Genomic DNA, 19,497 nt, shown 5'->3' on the forward strand with positions numbered 1-19,497 from the left:
AAAAGACGTTTAGATGTTGAACCTAGTGATATGGTTTAGTCGAGGACTTGTTAGTGTTAGGTCAGAGGTTGGACTCGGTGATCTTGAGGTCTCTTCCAACCTAGACAATTCTGTGATTCTAGCTTGAGCTTCTGACACACAGCACTGTGCGTAGCGAGGGGCTCACACCGCAGAGTCCAGACCCCATTGCTCCACTGGCCCTCCTAGGGGCATGGCGGGCACAGGGCGTGGTAACTGGGCACAGAGCCGAAAACAGACAGACCGACAGACAAACTGACTGACTGACAGACAGACTGACAGAGGCAGCCCCCCCCCCCATCCCCACGGTAACAGCCCGGCGGGCGGGGCGCCCGTCGCCATGGCAGCCGTCCCTCCCTCCCTTCCTCCCTCCGTCCCTCCACAAGATGGCGGACGGCGGGGCAGCGCCCGCCCGGCCCGATGGGGACGTGGCGGCGGCGGCGGCGACCCCCGGTGTCCGCAGGGACCGGCAGCCCCGCAGCGGCCGCCCGCCCAGCGCTCGGGACCTGCAGGTGAGGAGGGACGGCAGGGACGGGAGCCCCGGGAGCCCCGGTCCTTCCCCGGGGCGGAGCGCCCGGCCTCGCCCTGGCTGCCCGTGAGGGGAGCGGGCCGCTGCGAGGGGCCGGGACTCTGAGCGCGGGGAGGCTGTGCCCGGCTGTCGTCACTTTATTTACATTTTTGTGGTTATTTCTGTTTGGGTCCGGCTGTGGGGTGAAGGAACGAGCTGCGGGTGGGCAGCTTGTGGTGGCGATCCCTGCAGGATGCTGGCAGTGCGCTGCAGGGGCTGCAGGGCTTCGCCTCAAGTTGTTTTGGCGCCCTGGTGTTTTATTATTATTTAGCAGGGCTGTCCCCTCCCGCACACACATGGCAGTCTTCACAAACGTAGCTTAAGTTTAAGGGCGAGAGCTTTTCCTAGGTTCCCAAGACTTTTGAGAAAGTATGATCATAGATATAACTTAGTACTGGAGCTTAAATTCCTAACTGCAACTGCTTTTAGGAGTTTTTATTTATTTTACTTCCCAAGTAGCATCAAAACAATATGAAAGTTTGAAATCTTTTAGCAACAACTGTCTTTGAAAAGCAGGGAAACTTTTAGCAGTCAAAACTGCTCTTATTTAGTTACATGTAATTAACAAGGGATAATGCTTTCCTTTTTTTCCACAGTTACTATTTCAGATTTTCGTATGTTTCTTCAGAGACTAAGTTTGCTACAATAGGTTACAATTATAGTGTCCGAGTTGGTAGTTCATAGTTCCTAATATCCTCAGCTGACTGAGGCCAGCAGCATTTTGTGTAAATCCTTACTGATAACATCCTAAAAACCCAGCTGCCTTCCCAAATCCCAGCAGTGATCCACCGAGCTCAGTGCTTGGTTTGCCGTGGCACCGTAAGAGATGCAGTGTCAGGAAAGCACAGAAACCCAACCATCCCCTTCTGGGGCCCTCTCAGCATCCCCTGGTCCTTAGATTAGGAGTGATATGGGGTATATTTTTGCCTGTGTGTTCTTTTTAGTATCTGCTTATGGATTTGCTGTCTATGACTTCACTAATTTGCTTAATATACCTAGCAGATGCTTGCATCTTCAGATAGAGTAGAGGTCTTCAATGGTTTTCTTGTTCTTTCTTATCACCCAGTTTAATTTCCTTAGTGTGTCATTTCTTTTCCTCTGCTGAATATACATCACTGTAATGACTCACCGCAGATTTCCTGTGTTCATAGCAGTTTGTCCTGAAAGATGGACAGACGTTTTATTTTAATGTTTATTTTACATGAAGCAGTAGTGAAATTGTGGCCTACTACCTATTCTGGTATGTATGATAAAATGTTAACATCCTTTGTATAGCATGAAGAAAATGGTGTAGGGACAAAATTAAGGAAAATCTGAGAAACAAAGTGGAGTGTTATTCAGGACGAAAGTAAGCTTGCTAAAAATGGCATGTTAGATGTGCCTCCCACAACTTCCTAAAAAAGAACTCTCCAGTGATATGGCAGCATTTGGTGAGCTTTTGGGGAAAAGTGGTGTATTAAAAGTATTTGCAATGATACGTTGAATTCAAGCCAGTCAGATCAGATTTGTATCTTAATCCTAATACAAGGCTATTCAATTTGCATTTTTTTAAAAATCTCTTTGTGAAATTTATTTATGTCCCAATTTTATCAAAGGGATACCTAAGAGCTTTAGTTCAGTTCGTTAGCATTAAAGAGATGATGCTTACTATATATGCATTCATATACGCTTGCAAATCTCTTGCGATCCTGATACAGGCTGATTATACCTAATGAAGCAGTGTGGACCGAATGACACCAGAGTATAAATTTGTTATGCTGGCATAAGCATATTGAATATCATGCATTTTTTTCATGAAGCTGAATTTTAGAGAAGTAGTTGGGAGTTCTCATGTTGATGTTTCTAATTTTCTGGCATTGTGTGTATTTAGCGTTTTGGTCTTATTTCTGTTGCATTTGTAGTTCTAGAGTTGTTGACTTCTAAAAAGTGTCCTGTTTCCTACAGCTGGCCTTGGCAGAGTTATATGAAGATGAAGCTAAAAGGCAGGCACTGTGTCCTGACAAACCAACAACTACAAAGATGAACAGCTCAAAAGTATCACAGGGGTAAGGCATACCTTGTTCAGGAATGTATGTGTCAAGCTGGTACTGTGTTAGCTAAGAAAGTGTTGTCGTCATACTTGCTTGGTCTGTACCTTGTATAACAAGTGATCTATAGCAATTCATAATTATGAGTTGTGAATCCCTGTAATAATGCATAGTTGGTGTCTTCTCAGATGTTTTTTTTTTTGTTTGTTTGTTTGCATCTGTCGTGGTTTAACCCGGCTGGCAGCTAAACACCACGCAGCCGTTCGCTCACCCTCCCCCCTCCCTCTCTGGGACGGGGGAGAGAAATGGAAAGTGAAGCCCGTGAGTTGAGATAAAGACAGTTTAATAAGACAGGAAAATAATAATAATAATAATAATACAATGATGATAATAGTACTGCTACTAATAATATGTACAAACAAGTGATGCACAATGCAATTGCTCACCACCCGCTGACCGAAGCCCAGCCTAACCCCGAGCAGTCCGGCCCCCTCCCCCCGGCTAGCCACCCCTATATATTGTTTAGCATGACGTCAGATGGTATGGAATACCCCTTTGGCTAGTTCGGGTCACCTGTCCTGGGTCTGTCCCCTTCCAGCTCTTACTGCACCCCCAGCCTGCCTGTTGGCAGGACAGAGCAAAAGGCTGAGGTGTCCTTGGCTTGGTATAAGCACTGCTCTGCAACAATTAAAACATCGGGGTGTTATCAGCACTCTTCTCATCCTAAGCCAAAACACAGCATTCCACCAGCTACTAGGAAGAAAATTAATTCTGTTCTAAATGAAACCAGGACTTTTTGGGAACCGTTGTGTTATATGTTGTTCCACAGCCCTTTAAACCCACTTCAGGTAAGATAAGAGTAGATGCTGTAAATGAAATGCAGCATTGCTTGCTTTTTCACACAGATAGAACTTAGATACTTGCAGTGTCAGGAAAATACTGCAGTTCTTCGCTTCTTCAGAATTCAGCAAATCAGTTTTTGTGAAACTTGACATGTGAGCTGCTTTGAGTGTTGTACTAGGGTCAGTACTATTTAAGTAACTAACCCAGTAAGGCAAATATTAGTTTGAAAAATGAGTAGTAGGCTCATAGGAAATGAGAGAAATAAGCGTGGTTTCATAATAAACTTGTCAACTTGTCAGTTGTCAGTGGATGGAAGGGAAGATGTTTCTGTGTATAAAGCCAAGTTTTGATGGCCTGCAGCATTTGCAGTTCATGTGGCATTTGAAGATTCAATATAATTTTAAAAATTTATAAAGAAACCTTGCCAGTTCTTAATTAATTGTTATTTAAATTGCTTCTAAAGAAGAGAAGTCTTTAAGTCATTACTGTCAGCGAGACAATACCAAGTATTGTATTTGGCTTGTCTTTCATTCACTGCTGCCAATATGAATCTCTGTTTTAAAAGAGGTTAAATGGCAGACTTAGTCACCAGAGCCATGCCTCGAGTGTAGAAATGCAGATCTTTAAGAAGAGGGATTTTAGCACAGGATGTGACATTTGTAAAATAATAGTTTGTGTTTTTTTGGGTACAATCAGCTACACAGAACAGAGTTTATAAACAAATGAAACAAACAGCTCCGCTTACCAGTATGTGTCATGAAGTTACAGCTTCCTATTCCAGCTGAAGGAAAAGCTGCAATATGGTGTCTCAAATACTTGGTGTGATAGCTGTTGGCAAACACTTGCTCTTTGTTGGCAATCATGCTGGAAGCTGTCTGAGAAAGAAGAGATGGCTGCTCTTTGCATGGTATCCACAATGAGACTTTTATTTTAGTTTAGTTGACTTTAGTTTGCTCTCAGATGAGCAACGTATTAATTGCAAGGAAACATAGTGCTGCTCTTGAAGTCATCAACTCATCTTTCACAACTGCAGGTATAGAGGATGGAGCAAATGCCATCATGTTATGTGAGCTCCAGCACCTTCACCAAGCCTAGGACACCTGGCACAAAAACACAAGCCCTGCAACGCATCAAAGGAAGAAGACTGAAATGGTTAAGAGTAGAAGAGTGATATAATAAGAGAGATTCTAGTTCCCATGGCCTAAGTTCATAATAATACATTTTTTTTTCTGAGAAAATAGACGAAGCATATCCTCCACTGAGCTAATCAGTTAATTAAACTCATTACATTGTTTTATCAGCACCAATACTATAAAAAGAGATGGTGTGCTCCACTATGCTTTGATTTGAAAGGTATAGTAGTCAAACAGATGGTGGTTTGCTAGTTTAAACTTATGCAGTTATTCATGTAGCAGACTACGTATGTTTTATCATACCTGTGAGTTTGGCTGCCTCACATAGATCTTGTGTGGATGAAGTTTATCATAAAACACTACAGGGTAAGGGCGTAGAGCTTTACAGCCGTTCCTGGCGTTTTGCAGGTGTAACCTAGTTTGTCTAGCAGTAGCTTATCAATTGGTCCCTGTTGTAAGACAGAATTTGGTTTGTGTTTGATCATCTTCTGAAAGTCTTTGCAATGTTGCCAGCTCTTAATTAATTCAATGTGTTTTTTAAATCATGTAAAATAGAAATGAGGGCTACTGTGTTTTAGCTTCCAGGATACTTGTGGATAGGGACTCCAGGACATCAAAGAATAGCACAGATGACTTCACTCAGCAACTTACATCTTGACAAAGTCAGCTAAAATGTTGTGGAAAGAATTTGAAGTATAATTAATAGTGGTAGGCAGGATTCTCCAGTAGCTGTTCAGCTTGCATATTTTTGTTTTTCTGCTGGACCATCAGAGACAGAAGCGCAATTCCACTTCTGGCTTATTCAGTGTTAAGCATCTGTGGCTGTGTACTTCGGACAGAAAAGTATAGTGAGAAGAATTAAAACCGTTGTCAGGGTGGATCTTCTGGGGGATTTTGTCTAGTTTAAAAAAATAAATCTTAAAAAAAAAAAAAAAAGAATTGATGTTCTTAGTTTTTGAAAAAATAACTGGTTTCTGAAGTTAGATGTGAAGTACTTCCTACTTCTGATAATCTGTAAAGTGTGTGTACCAGTCACCCTCAAACGTTTCCTTTCATTTTCTTGGCAGTCTTAAAATTGATTCTTTCAGAAGTTTGAGAAAACCCGAGAGAAGCATGAGCGATGACAAAGAAAACCAAAGGTATTTGAAAAACAAAACATTCATTTAACAGTTGTGAAAGTAAACATTTTATCTGACATTTATACATTGTTCCATCTTGTTTTTCAAAATGCACGTAAGCTAAGTTACTAGCAAAGAGCTAGTAACTACAGAGATGATGACATACTGGAGTGTTAGCTGTATACTGCTGTAGTAAAATTACATTTAGCAGATTCTGGGTGTTGTCATCTAGGACCAATTTGTACCTGTACATGCCTTGGATGATACATGGCTGTATGAATGTTAAGGTTGTAACTTATGCTTGGACTCAAAAAATTTTTTGCCTTTTTTTTAAACATCCTGAATTGTTCTGTGTACCCATTACGCAAATATTTGAGTACTTTTCTTTCCTGAATACAAACTTGGATGAGAATTGTCATTTTATCTACTTTCCAATAAAAAAATCTTTAAAATCTAATAAAGATTTCTGAATATAAATGGCAATTGGAATAAAAATACCAAGGAGAGATGACACCAAGAGACTGCCAGTTATGTGACACTGTAAAAATAGTATGATTGTACATCGCCTGCTGTTATTGGGTAACTATGAAAAATGATTGAATCAACTGTATTTTGAAGTCATTGGCTTGAGAGACAATTTCACATGGATTAATTGATTTACCTTGCCCAAAGTGGTTACATGAAAAAGTTAAGAAAAACATAAAGCACTCATTTTAGTAGCTTTTAAAGCTCTTTGTGATCAAGGATGAAAGAGACTCGCAGGTTTGCCAGGTTTTGTACTTACGTACAGATTTTTTTTCTTTTTATCTATAGTAGCTATTTCATTGTTATTTCGGGATTTATAGCACCTTCCTCATTGATTCTTGATAACTCACAATTCGTGATCTTCATAATCAAGAGCTGGAACGATTTATCTTCAAGAGCTGGAAAAGGTGCTATGTCGAAGAAAAAAATCACAGTTTAGCTTTCACAGCGGTGTCTGCAGACATAAAAATGCATTGGAAATTTAGTTAAAGTTATTAAAAAAATTTACATTTTTGATATCGATAGGAATGGAAGCATGCTTGATCTTTACAGTAAAAGGTGAATTTTTTGGTACTGCTCAGGCTTTGTAACAATAATTTTACACTCATTCTGCCAAAGTAGTGTTAATTGCGAATCAGAGTTCTAACCAGCCGAGGGACAGACCCATGCACATGACACCCCTGAGGAAATCAGTTTTTACAGGAGCAGTCAGCATCCACATAAAATCGTGTTTAAAGTCAAGTCTGCATCAGGGTTATGTTCACTTAAGCATATGATTTTTGGTCCAAATCTCTGGGGTCAGTTCTGGAAGGCATCTCATTAGTTTTGCTAGCCTAATGTCTGTAGAGCAGTGCTGCTTTGATTGCTCTAAAACTCAGAACCAAGTGGAACGCTTCTGTGATCAGAATGGCAAGGTTTTGTGCCAAATTTGGCTCTTTGTCCATTAATTTATTTCATTTTAATTGGAAGGAGGAAGTGACACTTGTCATTTTAAAGCTTTGTTGCTTATGAACATTACTATTCTAAAGATTTTATTCAGGTGACTCCGAATACAGAGGATTACAGATTTCTGGGGCTTCTGATAACCCGAGTAAAATTGTTGCTGAACTCTTCAAAGAAGCAAAAGAACATGGGGCTGTACCATTAGATGAAGCCTCAAGATCGTCTGGTGACTTCAATAAAGCTAAGGTAAAAGTCAAAAGGTATTTTAGTCTCTGTTTATATCAGGCTCTTTGAAACTCATCTAAATCACTTGAGAGCAAATAAGCCTTTGTGTGGTTTGCATGTAGCAGAGGATTTGATACAGGTGTGTATTATCTGTGCTCAGTAGCTTCCTCTAGAAAATCAAGTGCTGGGGAACCACAATTTCAGGAGGAATTATTAGAAATCAACCTAAACTGGGATTACCTGCTTTATTTCTAAATTTAAAAAAAAAAAAAAAATCACCTGCAATTGCATCCCAATCAAAATCTTTTATCTGTTGAATTGCTAATATTTGAAAAAGTATACAGACTAGAATCTCAAATAATTGTATAAAAACTGCTTAAACTTTTTACAATTACTATGTAAAATTTTTCACTTTGAAAGTATGCAAGTTAGAACAGTGTGTTTGCCTTTAACCATGGAAGCATGATGTCTTTATTTGCACCTTTGTAAGTATCTTAATAAACTGTTTCAGATATTTATTGCAATAAGCTTTTCTTTGTATTTTTTTCAGTCATTTTCTGGTGGTGGTTATAGATTGGGTGACTCATCACAAAAGCACTCTGAATACATATATGGAGAAAATCAAGATGTAAGTACAATTCTGAATAGCTGGTAACAGTGTCTCCAACAGATGTCATCTTTACGATGTTTACAGCTTGAAATGCTAGTGTTACTGTAATTGTCTATAAGGAAAGACAAATACCTAAATATTAGAAATATGTTCACTAGAAATTAAGCAAAAGCATCCACGTTGGAAAAATATTCAGGGGATACCGTTAGGGCCTGCATTATGGTTTTGCTGGGCAAGAGGGTTGGATGATCAGATCCAGCCTTCTCCATGTCTGTTGTTAACAGTTCTTCCTTCTCATTTATCAGAGGAGGACGAACACTTTGCTTGGCTTTTTCTGGCCTTTGTACCTACAGAATCCCTTCTTGTTACTCTTTGCATCCCTTACCAAGCTCATTTTCATCTGTGCCTTGGCTTTCCTGATCTCCTCTCTGTACTCTTCTGAGGCCACGCAGCCCTGCTTCCACTGCAAAACTAAACTGTGAACTTGGGCTGAACTTGGGGGAATTCTGATCTCCTGATCTGAGTTGCGAAGCAGAGGTTAGAATGAAAAACTTCATTTGATGTAGAGAAGAGATGTGACAGCTATTAAGGCCTGTAGGCGTTCACAGAATTGATTTGGATTAATTAAAATCCCTCAGCAATTAGTGGCTTCTCTTTAATTATTTCTTGCCATATACCAGTAACTGTCACTTGTAATACATGTAAATATCTGACACCTGAGTATCTTTACCGTGTTTGGTATAGAAAGAAAATAAGAAAAAAAAAATCAAAAAAGTCCCTTCCTGTAGTTCAGAATTCAGAAAAGAATTTCAGAATTTAGAAAATTTCAGGATTTAGAAAATCATCTGGATGTTAAACGATGCCCCAGCTTTGTTTAGCAGCAGCTACCTTTTTGTTAACGTTAGGGCTATACAGATCATTGCACTGGGGTTGCTTGTGGCAAAGCCAGGCGAATGAAGGGAATCAGTGAAGGACAATGTCCACTGCCATTGCCTCATCTACCAGGCCAGTCATCTCATTATGGAAGGTTATCACTTGGTCAAACATGCCTTCCCCTTGGTGAATGTATGACAACTACTCGTGGCTTTCATGTGCCTGGGGAGTGGTTTCCAGGATTAGCTGCTCCGTTCCCTTCCCAGGGACTGAGGGATGAGGCTGACTGGCTATTCTTCCAGTTTGGCTGGCAAACTTGTTTTGTATATTAAATAGGCTTTTACCAAAGACTTCCCCCTCCCCCCCAAGTGTATCCTAACTATTACAGACATGCTTGAACTCTATTCAAATGTTCCACGTTGTGTCTACTGAGCAGCTGAAAGTGGGTTTAAGCACAGTGGCAATTCTGTGAATGTCACCCTTTGCTTTCTTATGATAAAATGCACAGAAACAAAATTAATCAGAAATATCAAAAACAGTTGTTTTAGCACCTCTGAAGCATTTTCTTTTTGTTAATGGAAATTAATTTTCTCTTGTCATGATCCAGCTTCAAAACAGTCTTTTTAGTTTTGAAGCTAACCTGAGGCGTAATTATTTCAGAGAACAGATCATAATCTGAAATAATCATGTTCTTCCTTAACAGTAACACTCTGTTCATTGTGTCTTTTTATAAGGTCTTCTCTTTGCAAATTATTTTCAGTGTGGTGGGGAATACAGGGTTCTCCTTTTATTGTGGACTGTAATTAGAGGAGAAGACTCTAGTCAGAGACAGGCTCCCCACCCAGACTGTGAAAGTGCTGGTTTCACTACCTGGGAAAGAGAGTGGGGGGGGGGAAGGAAAAGTTGTTCACCATCTTTGCAGTCATCTTTTGCACGCTTCCATGTGGGTGGCTGAGATTCACTAAAACATTCTGTTGCACAAATGATAAATCGCTGGTTTTGTAAATCCTCTCTGTGCAGGTAACTTAAATCTTCTCATCTTACTGCTTCTTGCTTCTTCACCCTACTTGACACAATTTCTGAGTCTGCTCTGACTCAAGATTGAAAGTGGGAAAAATAGGATCATCTTTTCTTTCAAATTCCTCCTCAATTTCTTCCTTATCCAATTTAAATGCATCCTAGCTGATAATATGAGGGTATTGGAGGCATCAAAAGCTTTTATTTGCCAGCTTTTCAGTCTGAACATGATTTTTGGTTTTCTTGTCCATGTGTCTTAGATGTGTTTTAAATTCTTTCACTTAGCCATAAAAAAAATGAAGTTTGTATTTACTGTTAATCCTGTAACAAAACAAAAATTAAGAGGTCAAACTGAAAGACAGTGTAGTCCAGCTTTTTGTGCTTGCAAGCCAGCAGAAGTGGTATGTTGGGTCAGGGAAACGATCCATGTTAAAAAGTAATCTTTTATTCTTTTTCTCCTTTTCCTGCCACCAGATTTATTTTATTTGGGATCAAATCAGTGTGTGTTTTTGAGAACTTGCCTTCCTATGAGGGAAAGGTAGATGAAAGCATTTTTTCTTTCCTCTCACTTAAAAGGCTAGAAGTGAGGGAGAGGTTAAATTATGAAGTCCTCTACACTTCACCATTCATATGAACAGCTAGAGTGAGTATTAAGTTCATCAAGTAACAGAAACAAGAGAGAGTAAAGGATGTGGTTTAGGCTGTGGGCTTCTCTCATGGCACACCAGGAGCTGATGTCTTTTACCCTCTTAAGTAATTCTCTACTTGTTGAGTAATGGCCAGCTGTGTGGAGCCGGAAGCGTGTTGCAGTGGGGTTACCATAACTGTGGGCAGGGCTCATTTTTCTAATGGAAGGTCAGTTTTAGTGGCTGGGGAAGTGTAGGCATGCTGGACTGGAAGGCATTAGTTGCAGGGAAGAGAGGTGCAGGCTCTGAAGGTTGCAGTGCCTCCAGGGGAAGGTTTTGGCTGGAAGTACATCACAGGATGCTCAGGATTTGGGCAGACTGGAGCTAGTATCAACTTCATTGCAGCTCAGCGTGCAGCAGTTTGAGGAAGTAATAGTTTTAGCTCTAACTGGTATATCAGCAATATTTTGGAAATTAATGCATTTATTTCTTATCAGCAAGGAGTGTTTACTGCTTTTAAAAGTAGTTGAAACACTGAAATTCACAATAAAGTTACTGTTTGTTGTCTGTATGTCATGGGTGACAGATTAAGAGATGCTTTTTCTTCAAGTATAAAAGGGATCTTGGAGTAAATAATAGTCTGTAAATACTGTTTGCTTTTTAAAGTATGTAATGGTTACAGTGCATTCAAATTAGTTACAATGCAGTGCTCTGTTCCTCTTGTCATTTGCATTTTTGTTTGTGTTCTGCCACAAAATCTGTTAAATATAGATCAAAAATTCTACAGCAGTAATCTGTATGAAACTAAAATACCTTATTTGTGTATCTTCCCTTCTATTTTCACCATTTTCTTCTCAGGTTCAAGTTTTGCTGAAACTATGGAGGAATGGCTTCAGTTTAGATGATGGAGAGTTGAGGTCATACTCAGACCCAACAAATGCTCAGTTTCTTGAGTCTGTTAAGAGAGGGTAAGTTAAAATAACAATTCTGTTGAGGCGTGTCCTTCAAGTGAAGAAAAATGCTTTCTCCAAATAGTTGTAATCATCAGAAGGTCAAGGCTTCTTCTCAGCTTGCACCCATAAAATATGTTCTGTATTTGTCATCAGATGCATGGGACGCTTAAAAATGGGAATATTTTGTTTTCTTGTGTTTTAACTCTGAATGTTATTATAGATGGCTATTAGTTTCTTGTGTTTTGTTAGCATATTCTAGGTTTTGACTGTCAATTGACTGCTTTTTTCTTCATTTTAGTCTCTAATTTTATCTGTTACTTTGGGATGAAATCAATTCATGAAATAATTGAACATCTGTAACTTTTAAAATGAGCATGTTAATAGTGTCAACTCATACTGTGTAAGATTCCTGTGTAATTTTGCCCTATGGTACAGAGCATAATTGGGAAACTTATTTTTGTATTAAGGGAAATTCCTGTGGAATTGCAACGACTTGTTCATGGTGGCCAGGTTAATTTGGATATGGAAGACCACCAAGAACAGGAATATGTGAAGCCGAGACTGCGATTCAAAGCTTTCAGTGGAGAAGGACAAAAACTTGGAAGGTAAAAATCACTGAATTTTCTGTTCTGTATCTATATGTCATTCTAAGAGCTGGATTTAATCAATTTGGAGTCTTTTGAAGAACTAATCAGATGACAAAAGCAATATACAATTTTGTGCCACCTTGATTTCAAGGTCCCAGGCCTGATTTTATAGAGTCACCAGTAATCATGGAAGTTTATATATAATAAAAGGTAAGCCTTAGTTCTGTGTTCTGAACCTTCTCATAGATCTGCTAGATGCTTCGTGCTTTATTGTGAATGAGATTCCTCTGCCTCTTCTTGCATATAATTTTGCTTATTTATTAACTTCAACCATGTTTAAAACTGGAGCAAGGGAAGTTGGAAGGTAATAAGTACCATACAAATTTCATGAGAAAATCTCCTTACAAGGTATAGAAAACGAGTCTGTTAGCTTAAGGAAGAGAATTAATTCCATAGAATAATTTTAGTCTTTTAATTTGACCCAAAATAAATAAGCAGTAAATTATATCAAAATCTCTCAACTCTTACCACTGGGATTTGTGTAAAACTTCAAACGATACTGCAAAAGTCTACAGTAGGAATTCTTTTTTAAAAGAAAGCATCTAGAGAAATTTTACATGCTCCCCTAGATTAAATATTACTGCGAGTCTGCACTGTGGGAGGGGAAGGACTCATCCTCTAACACGTAATTGGAGCCCTGACTTCCCCCAGTTCTAGTGTAATGTCCAACTATAAGATAAAAATTCATACATGTAGTAGAAAACCTGAAATGTAACGACTTAAAGATGTTATATCTGGTTCTGTTTCATTTCCTGTTGTGCTGATGAATTCTGTTACTGAATGGCTCAGTCTGCTTTGTCCAAATGTGCATAATCTACTATTACAGCAATTTAAGCTGAATAGAAACAGTAATGTGACCTCAACTCTGCCAATCATCAACTTTTTTACATAACAATTACAGGTTTTATAGTATCTTTTCTTATTGACTGGATATGAGCTGGTGAATTGTGCATACTGCTAGGTTTCTATTCACAACTGTATCTATTTGTGTAATATGTTTGTTTGCTGAAAAAGGTACTAATGGTATGCTATTGCAAGTAATTTAATGCAATAAATGCTGCTTAGCAGTTTCCAACCTGAATTTTCCTTTTTTAAAGATCAGGACACGTGCTGTTATATTAATACGTAATGCAATATAATGGTATGTGATTATTTTTTTAATTTATTCCATGAAGTATGAGAGGTAAATCTTATTATCAAATTGATTTCATGCCCTGTATGCATAAACAAAGGTGTTTCAGTTTGTACCTGCTCACCTATTTTATATCTTGCAAACGTAAGGATCTGCACAGTTACAAGAAAATATATGTAAAATTTGTCAATCATTGAAAAGAAACTGCAAAAGCATTATTTGTCCTTTTTTTTTTTTTTTTTTTTTGAATTAAAAAAAAACAGATCTCTACTTGGATCAGATTCAGTTCTGGTTTGCCTCCATTACTAACATCTGTTTATCTGTTTTTTCTCCCCTAGCCTTACACCTGAAATAGTCAGCACACCTTCTTCCCCAGAGGAGGAGGAGAAATCTATTCTTAATGCACCTGTTCTGATTGATGATTCCATGCCAGCAACTAAAATTCAAATTAGATTAGCAGATGGTAGCCGATTAATACAAAGATTTAATCAAACGCACAGGTAAATTGATTTTGCATCGATGCAGGTAACCATAACTATTTTGATAAGTTTGTCATTAAATGAATGCCAACAAGGCATCAAACAGGGAAAATACAGTTCCACTAAAATGTCACAGCTGTGTTATTTTCGTAGACAGAGATGCACTGATAAATTGACTATCAGAGCAAAGCGGTAATTGAAAACACAAGATATTCAGTAAGTGCAAAGCCACAAACTTTCCTGACTAGTGACAGGTAAGAGACAGTGCCAATCATAATTGCTGTCTGTTTAGGTATGAGATTCCTGTACTGCTCCCAGGGCAACCCCAAAGTGAGGATATTACTCAAACATCTCTTGAGTACAGACAGGCACGGAGCATTACCCACCTTCTAGGAAGCCTGTTCCACTGTTTGACCACTCTCATGGTAAAGAACTTTTTCCTAATATCCCGTCTGAATCTCCCCTGGCACAGCTTTTGTGCTGTTCCTGTGCATCCTGTCATGGGTTACCAAGGAGAAGAGACCAGCACCTCCCTCTCCACTCTCCTCAGGAAGGTGTAGAAAGCAATGAGATTGCCTCTTGGCCTCCTTTTCTCCAGAGTAGACAAACCAAGTGTCCTCATCCTCTCCTCATAGGACATGCTTTCCAACTCTTTTACCAGCTTTGTTGCCCTCCTCTAGATGCTTTTAAGAGCCTTAACATCCTTTTTATATTATGGAGACCAGATCTGCACATGATATTCAAGGTGAGGTTGCAGTAACACTAAATGTAGTGCAAGAATCACCTCTTTTGACTGGCTGGTTGTGCTGTGTTTAATGCACCCCAAAATTCAGTTTGCCCTCTTGGCTGCCAGGGCACACTGCTGGCTTGTGTTGAGCCTGCTGTTGACCAGCACCCCCAGGTCCCTTTGTGCTGAGCTGCTCTACAGCCTCTTGTCTCCATGCCTGTAGCTGTTTCTGGCATTGCTCCATCCCAGGTGCAGAACCCGGCATTTCCCTTTGTTGAGCTTCAGGCTGTTGTTGATCACCCACTGCTCTAATCTACCTAGATCCTTCTGCAAGGCCTATCCTCACTCCAGGGAGTCAGCAGCACTTCACGGTTTAGTCTCATTGGCAAACTTGCTGAGGATGCACTTCTCTCCTACATCCAGATCATTGATAAAAGTGAACAGAACTGGCCCTAGTGTTGAGACGTGGGGAACGCCACTGGTGATCTTCCGCCAGCCAGATGGAGCCCCACTTGCTTACAACCCTTTGAGCTCTGCTGTCAAGCCAGTACATCATCCAGCATAGTGTGAATCCGTTTATCTCACAGCTGGACAATATGTCTAGAAGCATTCTGTGAGGGACAGTATCAAAAGCTTTAGTGAAATACAAAATACATCTGCTGACTTCTCTTCATCCACCAAGTGGGTGAACTTACCGTAGAAGGAGATCAAATTATGAAGGCAGAACTTTCCCTTGATTGTGGAATCATAGAACTGTTGAGGTTGGAAAAGACCTCCAAGGACATCAGGCCCAACCATTAACCTAGCACTGCCGAGTCTACCACTTAACCATGTCCCTGAGCACCACATCTACCTTTTAAATACCTCCAGGGATGATGACTGAAGTACTTCCCTGGGAAGACAGTTCCAATGCCTCACAACCCTCTCAGCGAATAAATTTCTCCTAATATTCAACCTAAAGCTCCCTTAGCACAACTTGAGGCCATTTCTTCTTTTCCTGTCACTTCTTGCTTGAGAGGAGAGACTGAACCCCACTCTGCTGAAACCTCCTTTGAGGTAGATGTAGAGAGGAACCCCTGTTCCTATGCCTGATAGTTGCTTCATTCTTTAAGTGCTTTTCAGTATCCCCCAGGACAATCTCCATAACTTTTCCAGGACTGTGGTTAGACTAACAGGTCTGTAGTTTCCTTTGTCTTCTCTCATTTTCTTGTTTTTAGTAGTTGCGTATAGCATTGGTTAGTTTCCAGTCAGCAGGAACTTCCCCTGACTCCCACAACCTTTGGTAAATTGTTGAGAGGAGACCAGCCATAACATTCGTTAATTCCTTCAGCACTGTGGGGGTGAATCCCATATGGCCCCATGGACTTAGGAACATTGATCTGATTCAGCTATTTCCTTGCAATTCTGGTGACCATAGATGGAAAGCCATAGTCCTCCAACTCAGGTCCATGCAGCTCAAAAGCTGTTGTTACTATTTAATACTGAGGCAGAAAAGGCATTAAATGCCTCTGCCTTTCTCTCCTCCTTACTTTTTAGGTGACCACCTGCTGCAATCAACTTAGTAGTCTGTTAATTATAGCTTGCCATCAGTTTTGTTGACTTTGTTGGGGCATTGCAAATGGTGTTGGCCAACCCCAGTTATTTACCCAAGAGGTTGTGTTAGTGCAAGGTTCTGCAAAGCGCTGTTTTGCACTTGCTGTTCTGCATGGCTGAGAGAACTTTGGGCAGAGGGCAGAGATTTGGGCAGTCATTCCACTCGCACTTCACAGCAAGCAAGGTTCAAGTCAGCCCCACTCCAAAGTCTGCACCATCATGTTAGAACACAGCTGAAACTGAGCTTGAGTCCCTGCCTTGAGGGTGCTCTTAGTGTGGACCCAGTTCCATGCTGACACTGTTTATGGCTTTGAAAGTTGCCCTGCTTTCTTTTTCCACTTCTGGCTCAGGATAAGGGCAGAAGTAATGTGCAAACTTCTTCACCTGACAAAATACACAGACCACAGTAAGACAATTTTAGCTGAGATGCCAATAAGGAAGATGGTGCAGCAATAATCTTTCAGCAGTAGTAGACCTGGTAGTACAGGCCCAGACCCTTCCTTCCCAGCAAGAAATGACTTGGATAGACAGTGTGGCTCCTAGGAGCCCTCTAGCCATGATGTTTTCTTTTGTGTACATGAAAGAGTAGAGGTGGTAGATTCCCAGTGAGGTCTGTAATCATGGGTGGGTTGACAGAATTTATTTTTATTTAAATTTTTATTTAATCATTGCTGTCTTTCTCATGGGTGTAGATCTTCTTAGTTATCCTTGCAGATGCGTGATTAAAATCAGGTACTAAAGAGCACTGCTTGGCTCATAAACCTTGAAGACAGAAAACTGAAGTCCCTGTTTATTTGGTTGCAGTAAATCTATCTGCATATTAGTTCAATAGATCTTCAAAGATTTGACTCAGTTTACTGTGTTGAGAGAAACCTCTCAAGTTTGTTTTTTATCTCTAAAATCCTACTTTTCATCTATGTCTTATAAAGCTGTTATTTTTGTTATACTGTGACTGGTGGTTTTATGAACTATTGTTCACTACTTGAATGCTAAGTGAAAGCAGGGGAAACCTATTTACAATCTAAGCACATTAATAATTCCCCTCTGCTTTCTTATCACTTTATATTGTAAGATTTCTCTTTTCAATAATACTTTAGCACTTTTGGTATATGCTAAGGATTTTGGGATACGTATAAGGATTTTTTGACAGCTGGTATTGACATTGCTTGATGTTCTATATTAAATATCAGTTTATAACATAAATATCAGTTTATAATATATTCCTATGTTAAAACTTTTTCTGTTATTTGGAAAAAAAACAAGCAACATTGATGTTAATGCTTCACGTTTTGTATGAAAGAAACAAAAAAATATATAGGCTACAACTATTGGCCATCTGCATCAAATGGAAATGTAAAATCAATAGGATATATTGGGTGGTTTATGTTGAAATAGAACCATACACAGTTTTCATGTCCATATCATTTCTACAGGATTAAGGATATTCGAGATTTCATTATCCAGTCCCGTCCAGCATTTGCAACAACTGATTTTGTTCTCGTGACTACCTTTCCAAATAAAGAGCTAACAGATGAAAGCCTGACACTACAAGAAGCAGATATACTCAACACTGTGATTCTTCAGCAATTAAAGTAATCTTACAGCTGTTGGTAAAATACAGGGCATGTGCTGTATTGTCATACAATGTTTCCAACATATGGAAAAAAAAAATAAAATGAAGTGTCTTTATTCCCCCACTTCCACAGTTCAGATTTTTGGGTTTCATGTCTTCCAGCTGTAGCATATATTAACTTTTTTATTTTACTTTCTCAACATTGTTCAACCCTTTTTCATTGTTAAAATTAAGCTTCCCTGTGTTTGTGTGTTTGAAACCATGTCATGCACTAAATGTGAGCTATCACTTTCACTATTCAGTGTTGTTTTTTTTTTTGTCGGGGGAGAGAAGCATTTTTCTCAAGGGGGCTGTGACTTTCATACAGTTGGTAAGATTTGCACTATGGAAATGTTTTATGCTGCATTGACAAACAGCCATTTGAAAACCTAGCCTGCAGGTTATGTTTACCTTCCAAACTGTATTAATATTAAAGTGTTCTGTTTAATAGTTTGACAGATAATTAATGACCTATTATAATTTTTGTATATTCTGTTTGTAGTGTTTCATGGTGTAGTATAATTATTTATATTCTTGTTTCTATGTAAATATCCCTATATAATTGCTGATGTGAATCAGTATCAGGAGATGCAAAGCTCAGCTTTTGCAGACTGTATAATAGACTGTTCTTATTTGTATTATAGTTCTACTTGTGGTGAAAATGATTATGCATTTCTTTCTTCTTGAAGTTAGAGAAACAGGAGAGACCACTGTCATCTGAAGAAAGGCTGTGATTTAGAGTTCATGGGAGTAGGTAGACCTGTGGTCACCTTGAGCTTGAATATGCAGTTGAACCCTGTGCAATTAACATGATTCTTCACATGAACCATTGCTTAAAAAAAGCCAAACAAAAACACCAAGGTGCACAGACACAGAACTTGTTTATGCAGTCACGTGCGTGCACAGAAGTAGGCATATTAACTGGTTATGTATTTTTGACCTGAATGTCAGGTCTTTATTTGGAGTTTTGGCCAAAGGCTTTTTGTAATACTCAGTGGGGATTTGCTCTTGCAATTTCCATTATACTGATTTGGAGGCTGTATAATTAAACCCCTTAATCTTGGAAATCATATATTTTTTCAATTAACTTGGCCCTACACAGCAGTATGCAAGTAGAAATCTTACTTTGTGAGCAGACTGGCTGATGTGCTTTAATATTTTGTGGATTTATAATATGGATTTATAATATTTGTGGCTTTATATCAGATGAGTGGATCGCACTCTGAAGGAGGGTAAACGGGCTGTATACTTCGTGCCAATATCTGTAATAAAAATACTGTTTTCACTGATTATTTTATCTTGAAAACGTCAACACTTATTTATGCTTAGCTTATCATTGGTCAGTATATTTGATTAATCTTATTTTTTTTACCTCAAAATCGATGTTTGAGTAAATTTTAAATGTGCTATTGTATTTGAAGTCATTTGTTTTGTAATCTGAATATCTGCATGATTTAATCATAAATCATTTAATGTGCAAGTAATTAAAGTTTTAAGCTAAAAAGACCATAGACGATTTTTTTCTTCCTAATTTATGTTGTGATGAAGTGATTTTGTTGTGTGCCAGAATAAAAATATTTAGAACTAAGCAGAAAGGAATGGACACATCCTATACATATATTTTATATACTCATATTCTCTATATAAGTGTGAGGTCAAAGTCAATGTTGTGAAATCAATCTTGGGCAATGTGTGATTTGGGCATAATTCAGAATATAGGTCCAGTTATATTGCTTATTACTTCCAAAAACTGAAATTAATTAAACACTGATGCATGAAGGATATTGGTTAACTAAATGTTCTCTTATTCCTCTTATGCCAAGAAACAC

At 39.0% G+C, this 19,497-nt stretch overlaps 1 protein-coding gene across 2 annotated transcripts; it reads left to right on the forward strand.

Annotated features, from left to right (window-relative positions):
- Nucleotides 1–404: 404 nt before the first annotated feature.
- UBXN2B (UBX domain protein 2B) lies at nucleotides 405–19,175 on the forward strand (the record flags this gene model as incomplete). 2 transcript variants are annotated; one of them, XM_084510374.1, is made up of 9 exons in its annotated part: nucleotides 405–530; nucleotides 2,531–2,631; nucleotides 5,657–5,728; nucleotides 7,261–7,420; nucleotides 7,950–8,027; nucleotides 11,384–11,493; nucleotides 11,946–12,083; nucleotides 13,596–13,757; nucleotides 17,490–19,175. In XM_084510374.1, 9 exons carry the CDS (start codon nucleotides 405–407, stop codon nucleotides 17,650–17,652), a joined length of 1,110 nt encoding a protein of 369 aa, XP_084366500.1. In that variant the 3' UTR covers nucleotides 17,653–19,175. The 2 variants fall into 2 exon arrangements, with proteins under 2 accessions (XP_084366500.1, XP_084366501.1); XM_084510375.1 differs by having other exon boundaries at nucleotides 17,452–17,577.
- Nucleotides 19,176–19,497: the final 322 nt, after the last annotated feature.

This window comes from Aythya ferina (genome assembly GCF_964211825.1).
Source record: "Aythya ferina genome assembly, chromosome: 2".
Taxonomy (NCBI): Eukaryota; Metazoa; Chordata; class Aves; order Anseriformes; family Anatidae; genus Aythya; species Aythya ferina.